At 36.9% G+C, this 26,497-nt stretch overlaps 5 protein-coding genes across 5 annotated transcripts; 3 read left to right on the top strand and 2 right to left on the bottom strand.

The window, feature by feature from the left end:
- The first annotated feature begins 9,103 nt into the window (after positions 1-9,103).
- Positions 9,104-9,739, top strand: BDP55DRAFT_683875 (uncharacterized protein). The gene has a single exon (XM_060576367.1). The coding sequence runs from the start codon at positions 9,155-9,157 to the stop codon at positions 9,374-9,376; it is 222 nt and encodes a 73-aa protein (XP_060422794.1). The 5' UTR covers positions 9,104-9,154; the 3' UTR covers positions 9,377-9,739.
- A 1,234-nt stretch (positions 9,740-10,973) lies between these two features.
- On the bottom strand, positions 10,974-12,002 carry BDP55DRAFT_683874 (uncharacterized protein). The gene has a single exon (XM_060576366.1). It carries the CDS (start codon positions 11,804-11,806, stop codon positions 11,471-11,473), a length of 336 nt encoding a protein of 111 aa, XP_060422793.1. The 5' UTR covers positions 11,807-12,002; the 3' UTR covers positions 10,974-11,470.
- Positions 12,003-17,375: 5,373 nt separating this feature from the next.
- BDP55DRAFT_760271 (uncharacterized protein) lies at positions 17,376-18,399 on the top strand (the record flags this gene model as incomplete). The annotated part of the gene is made up of 3 exons (XM_060580842.1): positions 17,376-17,467; positions 17,553-18,135; positions 18,214-18,399. The coding sequence occupies 3 exons, from the start codon at positions 17,376-17,378 to the stop codon at positions 18,397-18,399; spliced, it is 861 nt and encodes a 286-aa protein (XP_060422792.1).
- A 749-nt stretch (positions 18,400-19,148) lies between these two features.
- On the bottom strand, positions 19,149-19,574 carry BDP55DRAFT_524694 (zinc-binding domain-containing protein; the record flags this gene model as incomplete). Its single annotated transcript, XM_060567801.1, has 1 exon — positions 19,149-19,574. A coding segment is annotated over one exon (426 nt), but the record flags the coding sequence as incomplete, so codon positions are not given.
- A 411-nt stretch (positions 19,575-19,985) lies between these two features.
- On the top strand, positions 19,986-21,538 carry BDP55DRAFT_760267 (uncharacterized protein; the record flags this gene model as incomplete). Its single annotated transcript, XM_060580841.1, has 4 exons — positions 19,986-20,014; positions 20,345-20,736; positions 20,869-20,978; positions 21,049-21,538. 4 exons carry the CDS (start codon positions 19,986-19,988, stop codon positions 21,244-21,246), a joined length of 729 nt encoding a protein of 242 aa, XP_060422790.1. The 3' UTR covers positions 21,247-21,538.
- Between the last annotated feature and the right edge of the window lie 4,959 nt (positions 21,539-26,497).

Here is a 26,497-nt window from a genome sequence, read left to right as displayed (position 1 = left end):
CGTTATTAAAATAGCTCCTTAACTTTAATTATCGAAGCTATAAAATATCTATTTAAGGGGGCTCGTAGGTTTATATACTAGATCGCCTTATTAAGATCCGAAAACTAGATCCTTTAAAAAAAGAATAACCTACTTAATCGATGCCGAAAAGTTAAGAAAAACCGTCTTTAATAAAAAGGAAGTTTTATTATAATTAAAGGAGAGGACCTTTAATCATAAAAAAAGGTTATAGCCTAAGTAAAAGAGGAAATACGCCGGAATAGTAGTCGCCGACCGAGAACTAAAACGGGCTAATAATAATATAGCGTCTATAGGAACACTAATTATAATACGTAAATATATTAATTTAATAAGGAAATATCTAAAGAAGAGGATTCTAAATAGTTTTATTAAATTAATAAGGTGGGCGTTAAAATTTACTAATTTATATAATATGGTCGCGGTTCTATATTTTACTCGCTTGTCTGTTTTACTTGCTTATCATATACGTTACTAAGATTATAAAAATAATTAAGAACTACGTAACTTATAAAAAAAAATAAAAATAGCTTATATAAACTATACGGTAAGCTATAATTATTATAATTACTAATGGAAGTATAGTAATTAATCTTATAGGACTTTATTATTAAATTACTAAAATCTAAAGAACTATTTACGAATATATAGTATAATAGTATCCTAATTATAATCGACCGACTTACTAAATTCGCCCACTTTATACCCTATAAAGAAGCTAGTAACGCTAAGGAATTAATATATACGTTCCTTAAAAACGTTATTACTAACTATAGTATATTAAAAAAAGTAATTTCTAATAAAAGCTCTTTATTTATTTTAAAGTTTTAAAGATCCCTAATCTCGTAACTTAATATAAATTATAAACTATTAACCGCCTTTTATCCGTAAACTGATAGTTAGATAGAAAAAATTAACTAGATTTTTAAAATATACCTCCGTTATTATATAAATTATAATTAAAATAATTAGGTAGTACTATTACTAATAGCCTAATTTGTATATAATAGTATAATTAGCGAAAGTATATAAGAATCCTTATTTTACTTAAATTACGAATTCTAACTAATAGTATATAAAGAAGTATAATAAGGACTATAAGCTATAAAAGCGGTAATAGACATAATAAAACTTAAAGAACTTTAAAAGAAAGTATCTCTAGACCTCGAGTTTATACGCTAACATATAAAGAAAAATATAGATAAATTAAGGATTAAAGGACTAACTTTAAAAAAGGGGGATAGCGCTTATCTCCTTTATTATAATATCAAAACGAAATAACTAAATAATAAATTAGACTATAAAAAACTTAGACCTTTCGAAATTATTTAGAAAGTCTTATTAATTAATTATAAATTAAGACTCCTAGATATAATAAAGTATCATCTAGTCTTTTATATTTTACTTCTTAAATTAATACTTAAGGGTTTATATATAAAAGACTATATTATTATAGAACCTAATAAATTAGAATATAAAGTCGAACGAATTATTAATAATAGAATTAAGAACGGAATATAAGAGTTCTTAATTAAATAGAAACATTATAAATATAAAAAAAATATATAAGAACCCGTTATAAACCTCTAGAATTCTTAATAGTTTCTAAAGGAGTATTAAAATTAAAATTAAACCTAGGACTCTTAGTTATTATAACGTCCTAATTAATTATATTAAAAGTATTGCTAAATTAAGCTTCCCGTACTATAATAAACTCTTTAGGAGGAGCTATTTTTTTAAAAAGATTAAGGATAACCCTACCCTTTTTAAAAACTATCCTCTTTATTTTTTATAAACGATCTAGCTTTAATAAAGATTTATCTATCTTAGCCTATATTTAACGTAAAGCCTCTACCTATTTATAAAAAAGAAGCTTTTTTATTTCTTTTTTATATTCTAAACGATCGGCCTTAATTAAGAAACGATCTATTACCTATATATTAATAAAGAACTATAAATATTAAAAAAAGAAAACTTACGATCGTAAATCGTACTAGCCGACGTATCGTAAGGATAACTACGATAAGTATATTTATAATACCTCGATTTCCTTTTAAATATCTTATATCTTTAATTAACTAAATAATAATATAAGTACGGTATTGCGATTTTAAAACTACGCTCCTTTATTTTAAAAGCTAGTTTAAGACGACGATAAATTAAAGAACTAATAGACATTTTAGTAACATTCTTAAATAAAGATTAAAAAGAACTAATAAAAGAACTTATTAATTTATTTATAAGTCTATGGGACTAGACCTTTAAAAAGGAGACTTAATATTACGACCTAATATATATAATTAAGATTAGGGCCTACCCCGTAAATTTCTAGCGGTTATAATATACTATATATATATATATAGATAGAATATATATATTATCTAAGGAACGGAAGAACTATAAAATAAGTTATATATAAATAAAAAGGGTAATTATATAATAAAGTAATTATAGTAATTACTTCGAGTAATCGCTTACTAATATCCACTTAATAATTACTAATAAATAGAGTATATATATAGATAAAGAATATATTTATATTTAAGACCTATATATAATATAGACTTGAGCTAGGCCTAAGGATAGACTTCCTATAGCTTCTTTAATAATTAATTTAATATTAGATTTTACGATCGCTTTTAGCTATTTTTATTAAGAATACCTTTTAATAAAATTACGATTAATTACTAAAGCCTTATTTACCTTATAATTTATAAATATAGCTTTAGGGAAGCTATCTACAACTACGATACTATTTATTTAGCCCTTATAGCCTTAACTTTTATTAATATACTTACTACAACTAGCTAGTCGTAATAACGGGCGTCGCTCTTATATAGACGTCGCTATTTAACCTTTTAATTAATCTAAAAAAAAAAATACCTCCCTATAAAAGCGGTAAAAGTAACTATATTAATATAGTTATTCCTATTATCCTCTCTAATCTAAGCTCTAGTTTAAAATTTATAAAAGCTAAATTATAATAATATAAATTTTTATAAATCTTAAATAAGTAAGGCTTTTTTTTACTATATATTTAAGATATATAAAGAGTAAATTATAGTAACGTTAGTACTATATAACCCCTAAAATAGCCTATTACCTAACTACCTCTTTTAACGTAATTATAAAGATTTATCGTTATTATAGATTACTTCCTACTAGCTCCGTTTCTTCTAAATACTAAGCTATATTAACCGTCCACTTATATAATTCCCTATTATCCTCCCCTTATTAAGAACGCTAGACTAGCTCCTTATTTATCGCTAAAATAAAATTAATATTTAATTTTAACTTAATTAACTTATCTTTTCTATAAGCCTAACTAATATCGACTTATTCTTACTCCTAGGTAAGTGGCCTTACTTTTTATTATTTACGTCTTAATTATCATAAGTAATACGGGCTTAACTAGCTAACCGGCCTTTTTTAAATAAGGCTAATTATAATAAAATAGGCTATATTATATTTTTTAGCCTATTACGGAGGGATATAGTAATTTTAAAGTTAAAGATCCGGCGATATAGATCTAAAAAAGATATCTCTTAAAAACGTTATTAAGGGTATACCTTTTATTTATTAAAAATAGGCAAATTTAATTTTTTAAAATAAGTTTTATAGTAATATAGGATACCTAGTTTAATTAAAATAATATAATCTAAACTATAATATCTAAGGGGGGCTAAAAATAGCCTCTTATTAAACGGTATTACCTTCTTTATAAACCGGCCTTATATCCTAATTAAGGTAAAATATTTTAAAAAAGATATTATTTAAAGTTCGTTTAGGTACTTAAAATGAGTACCTATATATTCCCGGCCTATAAATACTTTATCTTTTATATAGGCTTAATAAAAACGTAGCTCCTAATTACTAATTATATCCTATATAATATTAATAAGCCGATATAGGTAACTAAGACTATTTAAAAAATAACCTTTAATATTATTATTATTTAACTTAGTATTAAAAGTAATATAAATACTAAAGTCTTAGTATTTTTAGATAAAGTAATGGGCCTATTATATTTTTGAAGGTAAGTATATTACGTAAAGGTATTAGAAAATTAGGCGTTAATTATTAAACTTTTTATAAAGCTTAGTCTAGGCTTTTTTAAAAATATATTTAATTTTAGTAAAAATAATAAGCTTTTATATTATAAGGACCCTATAATATATATAAGGGGGGGGCTCATTAATAGGTATATTAATATAGGCCTTATCCTTATTATTTAGTATAGCTATTATTTATATTACTAGCTAATATCCCTTATTATTAGACCTATTACTATTATTATTATAGCTATGGTCCTTAACTTATTTCTATTTAACCTTAAGTATAATGTTAAAATTAATATAATAGATATAAAGTTATTATTAAACGTCCGGGAACTACTTATTTAATATAGCCTTTATCTATTTATCGTAATTTATAATAATAATATTAGGGTAACGGATTAAGTATTAGTTTATAAATTAGCGGATATTTATTAAGAGAAACCGGAAACCTTTTAATCTCTTATTATTAATAAGGCCGAATATAGCGTTATAAATAGATCTAAAATAGGTCTATTTAATAACTTAAAAAAGATAGAGCTTAAAGTAATTAATATTATAAGTATTATCGAAGCTAATTACCTTAAAAATTACTTCTATATTTAAAAATAATAAGGCAAGGTCTAAATAAGGCTAATAAAGCGGTTTAGCTCATCATTTATCTATTTTACTATATATAAGATATCTTATTTATTAAATAGCTTAATTAATATTATAATTAATAAATATCTAACTAGTTTCTCTTGGCTTATATAAGCCTTAGCGTTATAGATACCTTATTAGGTAAATAAGGACTTTAAAAACTACTTTTAAATAATAGTATATATATTATAAGCCTAAATCCTAACTTATCGGTTTATAATTTTAATTATATCCTAAATTATTTTGGTAAGCCTATAATATAAAGGGTATATAGAGGTTTTAAGGCTAGGGCTATAATTATATTAATTATACTAGGGGTCTGGATAATAACGTAATAGCTATTTATCTTTCTTTTAAGCCTTGGTAATAACTTATTATTTATAACTATATTTATAAAACTTATATTATTAAATACTAATATCTTTTATAGGCCTAGGCTTATTAAACCGATTATATTAGAAAGTATATCAAATAATTTAGCCTTGAACTTTATACTTATTCTACTTTATAATATTAAATCTATTAGCTTTTATAAAGTTATTAACTTAGTTAAAAAGGGTATTATGGGTTTATTCTAGATTATTAAGAATTAATAAGTTTAAGATTTAGGTTATAAAAAGAAAAGAGGATCGATTATTTAGAATATAATAAGAGGCTATAATTTAGAAAGATATTATATTTTAAATAAAGGATAATTATAGGGGTAAATAGGGTAATAGGTTAATTTAGGGACCCTATATTTCTTACTATTAATAGATATATTTTTATTATTAAAGTAATACCGTTATTAGCTATTAATTAATCTTAATAACCTATTTAACAAACTAAGAGCATTATTAAATTACTCTGTTATAGGATAGGAAAATTATTAAGATTATTTATTAAGGGGAAAGGGGTTATATTTTAAATAAAGTTATAGGAGGGTAGTTTACTAGGTTTTTATTGTTCTTTTAAGGAAATAGTAAATAAAGTATAATATAAGCTCTATATTAAGGTAATTATTTATAAAAGGTTATATATTTTATAATATACCGGTTAAGAGCTCGGTAATAAGGTTATACTACTTTTTAAGATTATTAACTTTATAGAATTAATTAATATTAAGGCGGTTATTTTTTAAAAAAGGAGATAATAATAGTTAGCCGGATAATAGTAAGAGGCCGTAATTAATTAATAGTTACTTTTATAAAGAGGGAAGTCTTTTAATAAGGGTATTATTTTAAAATTAATTTTAAGGAACGTCTCTAATTTTAATTATAGAAGCTATTATAGGTAAATATTATAAGTTAGATTTTAAGGCTTGATAATATAACCTAAACGTAAAAGGAGTAAAAAAATAAAGGCTTAGGATACTTTATAGGTATCTAGTAGAATTTAACTATATTAATAAATTTTTTTTAGACTAATTAAAAGGTCGAATAGCGATGCCCGTGTAAGAGCGACGCCTGTATATTAATTTACGACGCCTATATATCAATTCCCTAAATTAATTATTAAAGAAGTTATAAGAAGTCTATTTTTAAGCCCGGTTTAAATCTATATTATATATAGGTCCTAAATATAAATATATTTCTTATTTTATATATATATTCTATTCGTTAGTAATTATTAAGTAGATATTAGTAAGTACTTACTTAAAGTAATTATTATAATTACTTTATTATATAATTACCTTTTTTATTTATACGTAACTTATTCTATAGTTCTTTTATTCTTTAGATAATATATATATTCCGTCCGTATACGTATATATAGTGTACTGTAGCCGCTAGAAGCCTATAGGGTAGGCCCTAGTCTTAGTTATATATATTAGGTCGTAATATATAGTCCCTATTAAATATTATTTAAGTTACATAAGGTTCCCGCTTTTATTTATAGTTCTTTATAATACAACCGGTCTTATTATAATTATAATATTAATAAATATTAAAGTAAGTAAATAATAGTTTCTTGTTTTAATTAGTCTTTATAGCCTTTACGGCTCCCGTTATAATTAAATTATCATTATTATTGATCTATTTCTCAAATATTTAATAGGTTTATAAGATTAATATAAATAAGTAATGTTAATCAATTTTATATTCTTTTTTTAGATTTCTAGTTATAATTTATACATTATATATAAACTTTACATATAAGGATTTATTTTATAGGGCGGTAATTATATATTTATAGAAATATTAAAATAAAGTATATATTAAATATTAAATTGTAATATCCGTAAGCTAATTTTAGCTATTTATATTTATAAAGATATATTTAAATCGAGAAAGGAATGTAGTAAAAATTCTTTATATTATTATAATTCATAATTTATTAAATACGTTTTTAATTTAATAAAGATCGCCATATGCTTAAAGACAGGTACTTCAGAAGCTTATTAAAATCCCGCTTCTCTTTCTTTTTCTTTTTATAATAAAAATGATGAACGACCTTTTAAATTTGGGAGGTAAAAAAATAAATAAAGTAGCGGCGTTCTTTATTAGTATAATAAAAAGATATAACTAGTAATAATAAACTTATTATATATTTAGGCTTTTTAAACGCTATATCTTTCTTTATTACTTAAAACTATAATTAAGTCCGAGAGCGAATTTCGGTAAAATAAAGAGGTATTTTAATTTAATTTTAAAATTGTAAGTATTTTATTATTTATACGTTTCTTATTACGGCCAGCTAGTCGTAGTGAGTATATTAATAGAAGTTAAGGCTGCAAGGGCTAAGTAAATAGTATCGTAGTCGTAGATAGCTTCCCTAAAGCTATATCTATAAATTATAAAGTAGGTAAGGCTTTAGTAATTAATCGTAGTCTTATTAGAGATGTTCTTAATAAAGATAGCTGAAAATAATCGTAAAATCTAATACTAAATTAATTGCTATAGAAGCTATAAGAAGTTTATCCTTAAGCCCGGCTTAAGTTTATATTATATATAAGTCTCGTTTGTAAATATATCCTTTATTTATATATTTACCTAACGGGCTCCGTATTTTAAATATACGGGCTCTGTATTATAAAAGGACGGGATCCGTATTTTTAATATATGGATCTCCTTATTTTTTATCGTTATGTAACTTGATTTATAGTTTTTTTATTCCGTTAAGGTGACGTATATATTCTGCTTACCTATATATATATAGTTATACTGTAGCCCTATAAGCCTGTAGGGTAGGCCCTAGTCTTAGTTATGTATATTAGGTCGTAATATTTCTTATTTACTTTAATAAATAGGATATTAAGTTAATTAAAATATTATTAAAATAAATATTAAATATTAACCGAGTTTTTTTATCTTAACTTTTTTTTTATAGCGTCTATTTTATATTTATTTTTTTATTACTTTAGTTCCGCTTTTTCATTATTTTTTATAACTATTAGTTTTTAAATTAATTATTATAGGCCTATAATAATCATTTTTATAATTTAAAGCTTAATTATTAATTTAGCTTTTAATTGGTTGACTTTAAATATATTATATAATTATTAATAAAATAAATTATAATTAAAAACTTAAATATATTAAAGGTATAGCTTATATAAAGCTATATAAAGGTAATTTCTATATATAAAATTTAAATTATTAAAAAGGGATTTATAAGTAGAGCTTTAATAGAGATAAAATAGAGGTAGAATTGAGCCTGTGCGGTTAATCGTGGTAGAATATCCGGGCGCTAGCCCGGATCCACTAATCGGGTCCAGCCCGTAACAACGGGCACGTTAAAATTTGACCACAACAACAACGTGAGCACGGTTCCTCGGGGGCTCTTTGGACTTTTCCGCGTCAGACGCGCTTGGCCCGTCACGAGGAGAGATGTCCCCACTCTTGGTCTTGACGTATCGACGGAAGACGGGGCATATTCTAGATGGTGTCGATTAGCATGGTTATCACTTTCTTCTGGTGTTCACTTTCCACAATGGTCCTTGTCGCTTATAGTAGGAAGGTATTGGACTAAGTAGGTTTCTGGATTGAACACGAAGTTTCCACATTCATCTGCCATCGCCGATACGCGATGTGGACGAGGTCGAACAGATCAGTCGACATATAACTTGCGGCAGCGGCTGCAATTCGAGAAACTATGCCAATGCCATCGTCTGCGCCGCCAAGATAATACCGCCAAAGTCCTGTGGTCTGCGCTTAATATCAAGACTCAACATTATCAGGGCCTCGGAACTCACACTTGGATCACTGATCAGATATGCCGCCTGTAGACAGTTAGTAGCGAGCAATTGAGGTGGAAGGTGCCGCCAGAAAAGAGTGGGGAAGTGAGTGCTCGATCGGAGCACTCACTTCCACGTACGAGGGGCTCAGCCCGCCCCCAACTGAGATCAAACATTCTCCCACAAGTTAGCAACATGATCAAATTCACTGCCTGGTATCACCACATACGACCATACCCATTGGAAAACTCGGGATCCCGTCCGCTCTCCCTTAGACAAGCCAATGAGGGCTGGATTAGTAGTTGGGTCGGTGACGACCAGCGAACTCCCGGTGTTGTATGTTTTTGCGGTTTTGCCATGGATATCGGAATCTCTTAAAGCATTAATGAACGCCAACCAAGGCAATGAATCAACCATTTGTCAGTCGCCCACAATTTCCCCGTACGGTCACTTCCGAACGTCTTATTATAGGCTCTTGCTTCGCGATTGTCCCCTATTCCTCTAGGTATCAGTTCGATCGTGGTCCTGTAGTACATAATCTTACGTTTTATTGTCTTATGGTCGCGTAGATTTGAGGGCTATTGCCGTTGCTGTGCGTATCGAATCATTCATTTCCGTCACCGGATTGCCGTCGAGATTCGAAAAGACCTTTGGCGAACGGGATTGAAAGGGAGTACCAGACATTTCGAGTCGCTGCTTGAAAGGAAGCATATTTTGGAAGGTTGACCAGCAAACGCCTCTAAAAAAACGATGATCGGATATTTACCGTTAAGAGATGGCGGTTATCTAGAAGTTCTAGTGACTGCCTGTTGCAAGTTTAGAGGGGAGAAGAGCAGTATGACCGGTATGGAGGCGCAATATACTAGGGAAACCTTAACTGATTGGTCTTGTCGTATGGTCCTGTGTGAATTGACGAAGACTTGGTCGCTGGCCGGCCGTTGCTCCCAGTATAAGCGAGCAGGACCCTCTAATTTACCCAACGGTCCTCCTGCCTTCCGCCTTCTCGCCGCTCTGATGGAATCCTAAGTAGTCGGGAGAGATGGAATAAGTCACAAAAGATACACGAATAATACGAAGAGACACGAAGAATTTAGATAAAGCAGATCATCCATCGCCTGCCTCCTGTCGCGGCCATGGCGTCTCTTGTTGGGAGAGGAGCCACCAGTATAAAAAGGAGAAAAGCAGGGTGCTGCTGTTCGGAGGGTGCCCCGATACTCGATAAGATAAGATGAGATGAAGCGGCGAACCTCTCCCGGCGCTTGAAGTCTAGCTTGAAGTCTACAAACGCAAGTTCGAATAGAGTAACTCGATAAAGACCACTATGGAAGATATAGGATCTTCCATTCTATAAGGTGGCCGGAAATCACGACGCAAGTCCCTTGACTTCGAGAGAAACTGAAAATTCAAGCTCACTATCTATTTCGGTTGGACTTGGATTCCAGTCCACTTCAAGCCCACAGATTCCGATTGAACTTGAATTCAAGTCCACTAACTCCGTTCATTTCGGGCAGACCTGGATTCAAGTCCACTGGCACACTGATCACTAGTGGTACTGGTGAACCAAGAGTTCAATCACTATTTTCGAGTGAACCTGGCCGCCATCCCTATTAAAATCTTCTGTATGCGGGCATGCACCGCCACAATCCGTTCCGCTTCTGTTGATGGTTACTTAAGAACACAGTGGGAGAAGACGGCGGGCCCTTGCAGCTACACACCCGCCCCCTCTTCTATATCCAGGCTCATAATAACAGGCTCAGCCTCGACAGATACGTACACCCGTTTACCGCAGCCAAGGTCATCCACCAGGTCCCGGCTGTTCTGCAGACAGGTGCAGAGTTCCCAAATTTAACACAAGCGCCTCAACGGCATCAAGCTACTAAGAGAAGAGGTCATGTGGGCACATTGTCCTTAACGACGCTAAAACTGCGCGCACCCTCTTAGACGATACGGGCACATACAGCGACCCGTCCAACCTAACCTCGGTAACAGTGATAGCGGACCACGGCGCCGCGCCCCAAAGGGCGGCCATACCCAGCAGACCTTCGTATTTTACTACTTAAGGCGCAAACGGGTCCCAGAGACACAGATCTGTAGCACGGCCGAGGTAACGGTCTAGTTTAGAATTCAGTGCGGCGAAATCGCGGACCAACGCGACCATGGGCGGTTCGTCATCGTCGGCTCCATCACCGTCGTCTCGGGCTAAGCCACCACTATCGTACTAGTATTCAAGAAAGTATACTAGACCAGGGGTCTCGTGTACTTTACCGTCACTCAGCGTTACTAGGAGTTAACAAACTAGGTAAAATACCTGGTTTAGTTTAGAATAACAACCACAAAAGAATTAACAGTGGCTATTTCCAAGCAGGGTCGTAAGGAGTATGGTGTTATAGCCATTGATAAGGTCCTCCGCAGTACCGGGGTTAATAACTGTTATAAAGCCGTCCGACGAGACATGTACATACCGACGGGCTAGATCGGTATTACGACTAGTATATGCGTACTCCGGGGAGGAGGAGGAGGAGAAAAAGGAGTCGGCTTTATCTCTAATACGATGGACTCGGTCGTATATCTACTCGAGATGTTGGAGGACATTGGGCAGCTACAAAAAGCCAAGGGCGATTTCGAGACGAAGCTCCCAGACACTCGTGGCAGTATTAGCGGACTTTTCTAGGCTTTCGAAGCATATATGGCATTCCAGTATCGGGTCGAACAGCGCTTCTTGAGTTATTGCGCTTGATAGCTCGGTTGTAAGTTGGCTTATGAGTGCTAGAGGATACGTCTTGTTTCTGCTAAGATCGCTGTCGCCGTACTCGCCATCGTCATGCCCGTAGTCATGGGCGTAGGCGTGGGAGCAGGGGCCGAATAGCTTAAGAGGAACTGCTGCCCAAGCCTCTGCAACAGCAAGGAGCTCATCAAGGACTACGATAGGCTTCATGAGGTATCGGGTGTAAGCCAGTTACCACGATGATGGTAGTAGCGGTAATAACAGTAGACAAATGAGCCGATTAGATAATACGAGGCCAAATATGACGATCAACACGCAGTAGTAGCTGGCACGAATGAGTAGTTAGTATCTGGAGGTATTTGTAGTTACGGGTAGCGAAGTCGTCTCGCAGGAGGTGGATTCAATCGTCTCGGGGGGGGGGGGGGCAATTCGGTCGACTCAGGAGGGAGGAAGCCGATGTTGTCGCATTCGATTATATAACAGGGCGGCGTGGGTGTTGGTAGGGTAGACGGAGTCTGGTAGGAAAGGACGCCGTCGTGCCGGTAGTGCAACGAGAGAGGAGCATTGCTGCTTGGCGTAAAGGAGTCGTAGAAGCAGAGTTCTACTGGCTAACGGACAAGGCCGAGGTCGGGTCCTAAGTTGCCAACGTGGAGTCGTAGAGTATTGAAACAGTCGGTGGGGTGTGGTTCTGTGTCTGTCTCCGTGGAGCTCACTGGGGACATCGATTCCCGGACATCGTGAGATGTTGCCATGTGAAGCATAAGGTTAGGTTGGACGTAGACGAGCACACGTATTCTGTAGTAGAGGTGTCAATCTCTCTAGATCTCTCAACTGGGATGCCGATGGATGCAGCACAACTTTGGGCAAACCGAGAACGGCATCGCGCATGCTTGTATCCGTGGCATAGTGGTAGGGGACGAAGCCAGATTCATTATTATCGTGGGCCTAAACTTGCGTGTGAGGGAGGAGGGGACCAGCCGCAAACGTTTGTGTTTTGATGATTTTGTTGGCTACGCGTTATTTCGGGTTGTCAGGGAGAGTTGAGAGCCACAGAGGGTGTACAATTGTGTAAGTGTGCATCTCAGGTGTGACGAAGTGGTAAGTCAACTGGGATGGCACTGCTGCTTTGGGGGGCCTGTGCTGACCCCCACGTAGAGGGGTTTCTGTCTCTACCTTCTTCAGCCAAGCAAGCCAATGGAATGAAAGGGACTCGGTAGGGTACCTTAGGCACCTGATTGGTAGTAGATAAGATAATCTGAGCTAAAACACGATAAGATAAGATTGTCTACCTAGACAGCAACACCCAATCAAAAGGTGCCAGTGAGTCACAACAGTCAGGTACTTGACTCGTCTCAATCGCTGTAATCAATAGAAGCTAACATCGTGCCTTCGTTGCTCCTTGCTACCTCGTTTTATAATCTGCTGCTCTGAACATGATTCGACTACGCATGTACTTTAAAATTAAGCCAGCGCTCCACGGTAGCGAGTCGGTCTAGTATCTGTTCACTGCTTGCTGCTCATACGCAACATATCTACCGCCATGTCCCATTCCCAAGTCGCTTGGAGACCAGTGCCGTCTCCTTCAGGTGCACGAAATTCTCCTTTCCGTCACAGAAGGTGATCAAACCAAGTTAGCTCCGCGTTCTAATTGCGAAGTCAACGGACGACCCCTTGATGCCCTGTTCAATTGAGCAAGTAGCCCCGCCAATCTGGACCCTGACTCTCACCGGTTGCTGGACATCTGCTTCGCTTCCTCGAGGAGCTCTACTACTGCCTCACCTTTATTAAGATAGCATTGGATCATCTTCCCTGTCATTTACTGCAACGACAACGGTCTTAGGAGGAGCAACAGCTTTGCTTTTAGGTAATGCCGCTTTTTTCGTAGTTCTAACCGTCCCGGTCGCCATTAGTACCGCTGGCTTAGTTTGGCCACTCATGCTCTTTAGGTAGCTAGCGTCTTCAGCATAAGCTTTACCATATTTATAGCTATCTACTCATCGTTGACACCAGTATTTACGCCTCGATAGATATTGCCAGGAGTCCAAAGTCTAACCTCGGCAAGCTCAAGCAGGGTTTTGCTCAACCCAATATTAACAACCCCAAAAAGCTTCGATATACTCCGCCGTATACATCAAAGCGAACAACGGAGGCAGCAACATATGATTTCATCTTATATGGATCTATAACCAGCGTAAATAAAAAGAAAGGACCTTAAAGCATAGTAAATAAAAGGTTCACAATATTCATAGAACTATTCATACTTACTAGAGCCCTCCTCGGCTACGTTCTTACCCGTATCCATATCGGCATTTAAAGCATTCATTCTTGAGCGTTATCGTCACTTAACGGCAGGACAGTAATACGTTATAGGTGGCATCGGTTGGACTAAGCAGCGGCATCGACATTACCACTAGTGTTTACCAAAGTAATAAAAAGATAGATAATATTACTAATACTACTAGAGATTTCTTACTTACAGATAACCAGATTCTAGCTAGGTCTGAAGAGAGTCATAGAAGCTAATAAAAGCTTGGGGGCTTTTCTAAATAGGCAGGCATACGATTAATAACTACCCTCTAGGGTAGATAGCAGAGAGTTCTTTCCCATCTACCTTAGCCAATAACTAATACTATCCCAAATTTACCTCATTTCTTCCTTAACTTCCTCCGATATAATCAAAAAGGGAAAGCATTCAAATATACGTACTCCCGAGGACAGGTACCTTACGCCTCATTCATATCATACTAACCTCAACCACATCTACATTCTCATCAACTTTCAGTCAACTCTCGGCCACGACATCAAGTCACGAATAAACCACAAGATTTCCTAACGATCTTACAGTCATAGATAACTCCCTGGCCCCGTTATATTAATACCAGGTTCAGCATACTCAATAATATCCCCCGTATTTTCTTTATTCAAACGATTTACTAATTTCCTTAGTATATTACCTTTATAATCATCTCGTCTACTACGTCTCTAATCCTACCCACTTCCAACTCCATTAAGCGCCAATATCAAAATTTTTAAATCCGCCGAAAAATACCTTAGCGGCTTAGCTCTTATAATCTCAGCCTAGACCATATATTTCGAAAGAAGCTTTCGATTCGAGGTCTCTACAATACATTCCAGCATCCCGGAATCTTAACTAATAGATAATAATTATAAAGCCATTACAAAGAATTACGGAAACCGTTATAACGTCGATATCTACCAACAGAAATAACCACATTTCTTATAATAATTTCCTAATATAAGGACCGAAAAGGAGACGCTTACGTTCTATAAATAGAACTACTTTTCCCAAACTCTAGACCCTCTTCCGTTAATACTTAAAATAATAAACAGCTATACTTAATTCAGTCGCACCTAAGAGCTACTTTACGGCTTCTTAAATAACGCAAATTACCCTAAAGCAAGACTCTCGTAGCGGTTATACTTAACATTCTATTACGTCTAGCTTACCTATAATAAAGTATCTCTAATTCAGATCGCTTTATCTCATAACGTTCAAGACGGAGGGTAAAAAGAAGCTCTAATATACATTTATAGATCGGCATAGGATTCTTATCACAATAATAAAATCCACAAGAAATATCGCCTCATTTCAAAATCGGGAACGTATCCTGCTAGGCCACAGATAGAATGCCCCTAATAAACTACGATAAGGCCTACACATCCAAAATACACCTTCAGAAAAAGAAGAATAAATACTTCTTCTCTCCCTAACTAGGATACCAGTCGTTACGCCGGCAGAAAGGTTTACCGGGGTCTATAAAGTAAATTTTAACTACATAAACCGGTCTCGATACAACTCGACGTCTGATATAATTTCAATAGTATATTCATTTTTCTAAAAGGCCTCGGCATCATTTTAGAAAATATCGTACATTTCAGAGAGTCTATTTCCTCAATCTTAGCACATCGATAACAAATAATAGTTAAAAATCAGTAAGTTAAAAACCAAATAAGGAATCCTAATTAATAGTTTCCATTAATTAATCCTTCACTTTTCAAATAATACAGTATCTTATTAATCATATCGACTATCATTTAATAGCCGGGCCCCTTAGCACGTAAACTTACTTTTAACCTTCGCCTCTATATAGATTCAAAAAATTCAACTTCTCTACTACGGGGCCCCGCAATCGCGTCAATCTCAAAACCATACACATCTACTAAAGATACCTATTATAAATAATTTAGTATAATAGGGATTACAGGATTCGCACCCCTAAATCATCACTAATACGGGCATACTTACACGGCCCGCTACGGGCCGCATAAAGGCTCGCTAATATAAGCTCGAACATCTACTTAAACTAGCAATATCGTAAATACCTATAATAAAACTTACGCACATCTTTATCAATATACGTCCTATTTTTAATCCTACCCTAATACTCCCATATCGTAATACATTACTTTAACTAAATACGTAAACATATATAATATACGGGCGTCCTACAGTCATATCTTGGCATAAACTCGGTAAATCGCCTCACTAAACAGGATACAAATTAGATCCTAGGTTTATACTCTCATTAGCTAGAGTAGCTATCAACTACTTTATCATTAGCAGCCCCCCCCCCCCCCCCCCCCCCCACGAGATTCTAAAACCCCCAACAGTCCTAGGAATATTACGACTCCTCAGAATCATACATAGCGCCCATTATCTACAAAAGCTACTACCGCAACGAAAGAAGAACACTACTGCAGAATTTCGCCATATAGCTCCGGAAGATAGAAGATCTATCCCAAAAAAGCCGCTAGGGGACGAGTCAACATGTCATTTATTAATCAAATTATTCATCACACAAAATTATCGCTTCCATATACGAACTATACACCCAAACGATCCTTTATCCTAAGTACTCCATACAGATACACAGTTAAGGGGGGAAGGATCGGCAATTAGTATATAAAACCCTAGACGTAGCTTAAATACAGGGAGGCACATCTAGGGCACAGCCTTACCGTCACATCGCTTACCAAGGACGATAAGTCAAAGGTTTTTCCCCCATACTACACCATCTCATAAATATCATACCGAACGCACCCGGATATTAACTTAGACCAAGACCAGCTCGCTTTAACCAACTAATCACCACAGCAAGACGCTCGCAAACAACAAACTCACATAGTCAACACAATAAGACCGTCCTCTAATAGGACTCCCTTTACAGCACATCATACTTATAAAATTTACAGGCAAGATTTCCGTCCACCTAAATAAAAATCAATCAATACCACACCGCTAACCGCACGACATTATAAAGAACGCAAAATCCGGTATAATCAAGGACTACCAAAATACAGATATATTACAACTCCACCAGCTTAAATTCATACATACCTTACAATTAACATCGCGCCCATATCAAGCTTTAAACCATAAAGCTAAACATTCATACTTATCTAAAGACAATACGATCATCTCAACCAGCCGTACAGCTACAACCATACCCATCAACATAGGACACGAAATAAGCAACTACTACAGCTCCAAGACCGTCTCGCCAAGACCGAGGCCCAGCTCGTACTTAACACACCTCGGGGTTATTTACTATTACCCCCACAATCGCAGTCAAGCACCGCAGAACAAACCGTCGCATCGCATTGGCCAGAAACACCGGATACAATCACGCTCAATACAAGCTCGCAACGAAGTTCTCAGTACCAACTACCACCAATAACAACATTACAGACCCAAATCGCTCCGGCTCTAGGACCATCGACTACCAGCACACCCGTGAATATAGATAAATCTAGAAACATGAGTGCCGCATTCGATCTGCCTACGACTAACTCATCCATGCTCGACATTGATCTTTTCACCTCATTCACCAAAGGCGAGGACACTAGCAGGTTATTCGATTGGACAAATCACTCGCTGGCGGCGCTCGAACCCTTGGACACTCAATCGCCTCTCACCGCAATCGTTATCTAACAGTAGCCCCGAAGAAGAAATCTCACCAGCACAACTGAGCACATTACACAACCACTACTTCAATTCCATCTACCTTTCCTTTCCGTTCCTTAATCGAGACCGGTTCTTGGCTGATTCGACGGGCGGCAGCGGGCCTGCGGTGAGCGCGCTGGTGTACGCCGTGGCCCTCGCTGGTTGCACGCACTCTCCCAAAGACGCCAACCGGCAGTCTACTTGCTATAGTCTAGCGTGCAATCACGCGGAGAAGTGCGAGCGCGAAGGCGGATTGAACGACATCAACTTTGTACAGGCTCTGTTACTGATCGGTCGTTTTGAGGCCATGGATCGGAAACTAGAAAGAAGCTGGCTTACTCTGGGGCGTGCTGCTCTGCTTTGCAGGCTTCTCCGTATACATCGGATGGAGGAGGGCGATGACAGCGAGCCTTCACAGGATGACGGAGGACCGAGTGGCCCCCTTTCACGTTTGCCGCCTACTGATGACCCCGTGGTCTTGGAAGAACGCCGTCGTACCTTTTGGGAGCTTTATATATTGCAGAGCTACGTAAAGACACGAGCAGGGTGGCAGTGTCAGTTGGGTGACGTGAAGGTATGACCGACGTAGTATCAATCTACGAATTTGACAAATTGCTTGAACTGACGTGCTGTCCGAAATTTCCGACTAAAGATGTCTTCACAAGGGCTACTTAGATCCGATTTAGTCCCAGTCAACATACCATTTCTTTCGGAAATACGTCCCGACCAATGGCAGGAGATCTCATCCTACGCAGGCTGCGTCCTGATGGTAGAGCTGGCCCTACATTGCTTCGACCACGGACAACAACGCGCTACAACCAGATTCTGGGACGTGTAATGTGCGTTAGTCAGTAACTCGCAACGCATGTGTCAAAATACAATGTTAAATTATATGTTGACATATTTTTGGGCCTTGGGAACCTTTGGCGAGTCGAAGTGTGATGGAAGCAATAAAAAGTTCTTACTTGCGATAAATCATGGTGTCCGTAGGTGAGCAGAGAAAACCAGCAGCTAGCAACACCAGCTTCCAAAAGTGACGAAAGGGCCAGAATCGCGACGAGGCATGTTGTGACTGTACGGTGTGGCTCAACATGTTGACCCCCATCGTGTGTATACACAAGGGAAAACGCAGGTCATCAAAAAGAATCGTTGAAGACGGTGGGTTTCGCTATTGGAGTCCTAATCGCCCTTTTGGAGCAAAGTATCCGAGTAAAGCGGAACTGAAGTTACCTGGTGGACAGGCATCTAAGGCATTAGCAGGTGTGTTGGGGTGGTTGCAGATGTGGCCCCACATCTGGGGGGGAGTGGGATATTAAAAGATTCCTTGAATAAGTTGTAAATAAGATTTCACTCAATATATCTAGTACTAAGGAAATTTAACGCTTATAACCTCTAGGACGGAAGATAATTGATCTTCGAGGTATCGAACTGTTTCTAGTCCGGGTGATGCATTCTTAGAGTAATGTTAATTCCTTTCTCAAACTCTCTAGTCATACCCTACAAAAGCTTTTCCCCCCACAGGTACAGTTCTTATCAAGGTAACAAGTCACTGTTTACAGATCAAATCCGTGTTGAACACTCCTAGACCTCACAATGACCACTCTTACAACCCTCACAAAGTTCCCTTATGTGGGGAGGAGTTTCCTTTTTGTTGTATATAGGGCGTTCCAAGTCCACCCCAGCCCATTTCTTCAATCGATACGCGACTCGCTCGACGTACGATTTTTCATCCAGAGTAAGGGTTCCTAATTTCTTGCAAGCTTTGCACCGCTGGTTGTATACAACTGCGTTGTATCCGTTGTCGGAATATCCTCTAATGACGATAGTCACCTTCCCGCTACCCCAGGCTGCATTGGGACAGCCGCCATTGTCGCAAGTGAATTTCCCCATCACGAAGGTTGAATATTTCCGGTCGGATTCTTGGTTGATTTTTCCGTTGAACCACACGGGGGGGATATGGTCAGAAACGGCGACGGCAACGTCTTGGTTCAGGTGTGGGAATGTGAATAAGGTTCTCGTCTCGCCGCTGAGGTTGTTGGACTTTTTCTTAGCCATCTCGAGCGGAACGATAGTAGCTTAGCTTGTGACTTGCTTGGCTGTTTGGTCTGGTTCGGAGATTGCGTTGTGCAGATTGGAGGACGACATACCTGGCGTTTTATCGAAATCTTGTTACATGAAGTTGAAGTAATGCTGCGGGGTAAATCACTGAGGATAGATGCAACGGGCGGTGAGATTGCCAGATTGAAAACGTGCTAATGCAGGAGGCCGACCACCGCGATATCGTTGAGATGCAACGCACCGGCAATCTGAAGGTGTAATGTCTTCCGATGCAAGGGGCTTCCTTTCATTGCGAGGTAATCCTCGCCAACAGAGAACTCCTTCATTGTCTTGTTATGAAGTAGGATCACCTTGAGTTGATGGAAAATGGAAAGTGGCTCCTTTAAGCAACAAAGGTGGCATTGGTCTTAGTGTCAAAACACGTCGGTTTACGAGGGCTCGCGTTGAAGAGAAACTACTTTGCGGATGACTATTTCCCACAACGCTTAGCATTTCTTCGGTTGTATCTTATTACCACATTTCAACTCCATAGAGTTATGACACTGGCGATGGTGTCTCTCTTCATATTCTTGCCGGAGTTTTGGCCATATACCGGCTTCATATTATCCCGCCAGCTGTAACGGGCTTTCCTGACTTGCGGGGGCCACGATCCGTATCTTCGTCCCAATCTCTCTCAACGAGGTCAATGTATCCATTGTCGAACTTTACAGCTACACCTTTCGTAGTGGCGTGCTGCTGCCGCTGCCTCCGCCTCCACTGACTGGCCGGACTGGGTCACCGCCCACCTCGACGCCGACGACCTCGACCAGACTCTCTCCCTCTCATTCATCACCAGAGTCCCCAGACCCCGCCTACAAGGTCGATGTGGTGTCCTGGTTCCACAACGCCGTCAACGCCCTAAAGCTCACCTCCGAAGCCATGTTCCTCTGGCTCGGTCGTGATGTTCCTCTCAAGGCCGCCAGCACCAAGCTCCTCTCCTCCCTCATCAACGGCTATGGGTCCACTCTTTCCGCCTCCGATGTTCTTCCTGCTGTCCGTGTTGCCGCCAATGCCCGCCACAACGACCACCTGCTGTCCCCGGAGCCTATGTCAATTGATATCGCCAAGGCTTCCACATGTATGTGATTTCAATGATTTGCACTCATTTCATTTAGTTGAACTTTTGTAAAATCATGATCAATTTTGTTCGCTGTAACAGTCAGTTGTCATCTTTGAATTGGATGAAGACAAACCTACGACAACGTGACAGCCCTCAAGCAGCCCCAGCCCCAGGTTGTCGTTGAGGATCCCGCAGAGCCAGAGACCGGTCTGCCAGAACTAGCTTTTGAGCGACACCCCCATCATCATCCCTGGTCTCGAGTCCCCTACCCCTAGCGTCCTAGTCCCAGTCCTAGCAGCCGTACCCCCGTTGTTTGAGTCCCCGCCCTAGATCATCAACGTCGAGTTCCTGCACGACGATGTCGAGATCACGGATGCACCCCCCGCCATGGACGTCGCGCAACACCCGGACGGCGGCTTGTCCACTGAGTACGAGGGCCTTAACCCCGAAGCCGCCCAGTTCCTCTTCCACGTGATCGAGCTCTCCAAGCTCGATATTCCTCTTCAATTCCGGGGGTCTGACATCTGAGCCTCGTGCTTGGCCATTACAACCCAGCTATCATCCATCCGGGGGTCGTTGTAACGTTTAAGAGACTTCATACACAAAATTTGGGTGTGTTTTGGTGTTGTGTTTTTTCGGAGTCTCGGTGTTGATGTTTCTGTTTTGGTGTTGTGGTGCTGTGGTGCCATCGAGTTTGGAGTGTCGGAGTCGGGGTCTCGGGGCACGTTTCCTTTCCTTTTTTTTTCTTTCGTGAAATTGACCTACTACTGCGCCAGCGAGTCTTTTCGGGCACTACAACTGACTCTTCCTCTCGTCTGTGTTATTCGTGATCAGGTTCGAGATTCACCGGATGCTCTTTGCCGATTCTTTATTCTGACTGTCAATGTGACTAAGATTGAGGATTTAGCATGGCTCCAATACGGCGAAGGTTTACTTACTATCACTTTGTACAAGAATCGTGGCCCAATCAGAACTTTGGCTTGGCAACTGCATCAACATCATGGTGGGAAATTACTTGCCATGACCTGATACTCGTCGCCGACTCGTGAATCATGCTGAAGCTACCAGCTTCTTTGATTCTGGGGATTTCGCTCACGGGTACCGTCGCGTGGAGGCTTGGTGGGTAAGCGTATTATTCTAGTTGACAGGAGGTCTTACTAACATCACATTTGACCATTACGGGTAGAGAAAGATGAGCACTGTTACTAGAGTTTGTCAGGATCCCTTGTCACTAGGTTCTATGACTGACCGTTCTTATCTACTTCTGTTGATGGAGACTGTCAAACCATTGAAAAGAGTTTAGTAACACTCCTATACATCTCCGCTTGTAAAAAAAAACAAAAAGCTTGCATTATTTTATCTGTAAAGTAGCTCTCACTGTCGGATTGGAAGTCCAATTCGACCTCGAGGCAAGGGGCCCGCGCAAGGGCCACTTACAGACCATACTTATAAGATCTACGGTCTACCTAACCTCTAGTTAGAACCTCCTTTTTATACCTTATGTAGAAATTAAATATATATAGATTTTGACTTTTTCGTTACCTATAGTTCGAACTATCCTTATAATAAGAATACCAATACTGATTAATAGTTAAATCCTACTATCGTAAATTAGTAAGGCATTTTGTAAGTAGAAGAGACGACCTCCTTAAATAGAACGTAATAGGAGAATTATACTACTTACCCGATAGAAAATAGGTAATAAGACACAAATCTTTATAACGGAACGAAATAGAGGAATCGTAGCCCTTAATTACTTATAAAAGGTCGACGTCTATTATATTAAAAACAAACTATAATTAAAGAAATCGTAAGAAGGTGACTAAGCTACCTATATTGCCCTTACGCGATTTGTCCTACTTAATAATTTACGGGCGGCCCGTATATTAATAGAGGAAAATAAGCGAAATTATTAGATTTGCTAGATTAGCAAATCTACTATAGATCTCGACCATATAACGAAATAGGCCTAATTAGAGGATATAAAAAGGCACCTCAAGACCATAAAAACAAACTTTTAAAATAATAGGGTGTTTAGGTAAGAACTAGACCCCACCGGTAGCTTTAGGCGTATTTCTTAGTCGAATCTGAGGAAGCTACTGGGATTGATGGCGATATTGTTATTATTAAAACCGACTTTAAAATTCTAAGGTTAAGCTTCCCCTTTTTATTTATACTTATTACCCTTCGGTTATTTTAAAGGAATAAGAGCTAGGCGGAGTTAAGATGAAGAAAAAAGGGATTTAGAAGCATTATAACGCTCACCCTATAAAGGGATATAAGGTACCTAATTCTTTAGACTATATATCCTTGCTAAACTATAAAGGTAAAAAAAAAGCCTATTACCCCAGTTAGTATGGGAGAAAACTAAAAAGACATTTAAGGAGAGAATATAAAAAAAGGGCCACTAGAAGACCTTTTTTATATAATAAGGTACGCTATAGGAAAAAAAAACCGTTAATAAGAAACATAGCGGCCAATTTAGAAAACTAAAAATAAATAATAATAAGGCTCGCCGTAAGGAGGTTAGAGGCCGTAGGAAGCTCCTAGACCCTAATAAATATAGTGAATAACGATAATATATTACTACCACGACCAATAAATAAATCTAATATATCCTTATTAAAATTAAATATGCCGGCCCTTATAAATAGAAGTATAAATTAAAGGACGATAAGGGGCAAGTTAGTATATAAAACGCACAGAAGGACTCCCATCCTAAAAGATTAGATTAAGATTAATCCGGAATACTAAAGGAAATAGTTATATCGAGACTTAGACTACCCTAATGGCGAGTAAATTAATATAACGTTAATCTTCATTATAAAAATATACGCCCGTAAAGGGCTTAAAGGGCAACCCCTATTTTATAAAGTTATAAACGACCTAGGCGACTAGAAAGATAAATAGTTCGCCAACGCTAATCCCGGTGTCGTTAAGGAGGTGAATAGATTTTTTTATTATTAAGGCGTTCTACTAGCCTAAGGGGCAAGGTAAAAGGCCTATAAGACACTTATAATAATAATAGCCGTAGAGGACTTTACGCCATAGGACTAGAATTAGATCGATAAAGCAATATTAAAGTATAAAGAATTTAATAGACGAGTAAACTAACCGGACTTTCTGCTAAAAATCACCAATAATAACATCGCAGCGCCTAATCTAGCATAGATAAGGGGGATCATACCAGAGGCGCATTAAACAACAATTCCGCCTATTATAATAACGACCCTAACAACAATACCAATCCGAGGATTAATCCTAAGCACCTAACAAAATACAAGGTCGATAATATAAATACCACCCAATTACGCTACCGCACAAGAAGTACACAAAGAGAACGATCTAATAGTAGCTAGTATAAGATAGTTTACTAACTTAAAAAAGATCTTTCTAAAAAAGAAATTATACTTAGAGGGGAGATATAAGGTCCTATAAGAAACCCTCATAATATTCTATAACTACTATAAAAAAATCGGTATCTAAGAATACCAATATCATTCAGTAATTAATATTATACTAATAGGGAAAGCTACCAAATACTACTATTAAATAGTATATAATATCGATCAAACCGACTTTCTTAATATTATTAATATAATCCGAAATCGATTCAAGACCTAAGATAGGAACCTCGAGCTCCTCTCGGAGCTAAGGGCATTATCATTTAGCTCTATAGCTAGAATAATAGAAGGAAAGTCGAGAATTAAGATCCTTAAAAAGCTCATTAATAAGATCGATAAACTGGCAAGAACGTAGCTAAATAAAGGGACTAATAAGCAAAAAGTCGGTTATTTATATATGGTAGTATAAAGGGTATTAAAGGTAAAGATAACTCTATATTAACTGCTTAAGGACTATAAGACGCTATACTCGAGGTTAAGGTCTAGCTTTAATATTAAAGCTAGGATACTAAATTAAATTTACCTCTAATCTTATAAAGGCCCTTATTAATAATACTAGGTAGACCGTATATATAATAATAAAGGAAGAGAGATAAGGTATAGTAACCGCTAGGGGGGAGGAATAGACTCCTTAGGGGGGCGCTAGTCTAATACTAACCGAGCACCGTAGAAAAGGAAGTACTTTATATATAAAAAGGAAGGTTATTAATCAAGTAACCACTCTAATAAAGAATACGCTAAGTCGTATAACTAATATAGAAAAGCAAAGGGCACATAAGGTAAGACGGGCCATAATCGATTCAACCAATTCCTAGTAGTCTATAAGGACTATCTAATGAATATAATCGAGTTATTTAAAAGTAAGGAAGATCTTACCCCGTATACTTAAAACCTCGACTTCGATAAAATTAACGATATCACCTATTCTTTTTTTACCCCGTTAACTTTAAAAGGATATATAATACTAAATAGATAGAGAGTAGTATAAGCCTTAAATAAGTAGGTTTTCTTCTATAGTTAGTAAAGGAAGGTCCCTTAGCCAACGATAATACTTAACAGCACGGGGGACATAAATACTAATACCGCAGCCATAGCTCGTACTAAAGTTAAAAGGCCTAAGAAAGAAAAAAGAACGATAGGCTTATAAGTACGTAATTTATACCCACCAAGAGGGTTCTATAATAATCTAATATAAACATTCTATATTAGTAAAAGGTATAGCTCGGAAACCTTCCACGGGATTATTCTAAATACCGGGGCATTATAATAATCGACGGGGGGCAAAGGATAATTCTACGTACTCCAAAAGATCTTACCAATGACCCTTAACATTATAAACGTAGGCATTGTGAGGATTAATTTCGGCCTAGGGGAAGAGATAAATACCTTAGGTACTATAAATATAAATATACGATTTAGAATGATGATTTTCTATATTCTACCCGTTAATATACTATTCCTCCTATACCTAAACGACATAGATAAATTAGGCATTATGTTTGATAATATAAGGAATAGAATGTCCAATAAAAAGCATTTTGAGCTCGTTAATCGACGATAAAGGTATACGTTTATAAAGCTTAAACTAGATGTTAAGTCTATTAATTATTTAACGGAAAGTGAATTTAAGCGACTATATTGACGATTCGGCTATCTGTTAGTAATAAGACTATATAATCTCCTTAAATATTTAGGGAACGATATAAAAATAAGGGCTCTAGAGTAATTAATAATAGTATACCACCAGTACTAAATAAACGCCTAGAGCCTGTGCAGATTCAAGTTTAAATTATACAACGACCTCAATTTTAATTAAGAAATTATCGTTAATATCTTTTATTTAAATAGTCGACCAGTATTCTATATAATCGATAAAGCTATATTATTCTAAAAAGGCTAATTCCTTTAAAATATATAAGCCAAGACCGTGTAGGTAATGCTAAAGCGCTGTTAGATCGATATATACTAAGGTCCACTAGATAGTATTAGAACTAATGCCAGTACTAGCTTTAAATCGGTAGAATTTAGGGAAAATACTACTTCATATAGTATCTAACTAAAAGTCGTCCCTATTAAAGCACACCATAATATTAATAAGGTAAAAAGATTATACTAGCAGTTGAAAAGAGCTTTTAAGATTATCTAAAAAGAGAGCCCTAATTTAACGGATAAAAAATGCCTCTAGACGGCACTTAAGTACTATAATAATACCATAGGACCTAAAGGGCTCGTTCCGACGCTACTTATATTCGGAGCATATTTATAAATAACAACGGCCTTACCGCCGTTACTAGATATAACCTAGAGGGCGCGAGTAATCGAGAAAGTAATAAAGACTCTTTATAAGGTAAATATTAGAAAGTAAGTTAATAAAG

This window comes from Colletotrichum godetiae, assembly GCF_030913485.1.
Source record: "Colletotrichum godetiae strain CBS 193.32 chromosome Unknown BDP55scaffold_80, whole genome shotgun sequence".
NCBI classification, from domain to species: Eukaryota; Fungi; Ascomycota; class Sordariomycetes; order Glomerellales; family Glomerellaceae; genus Colletotrichum; species Colletotrichum godetiae.
The sequence above is the reverse complement of the archived record's forward strand: the minus strand, read 5'-3'. Positions and strand labels throughout refer to the sequence as shown.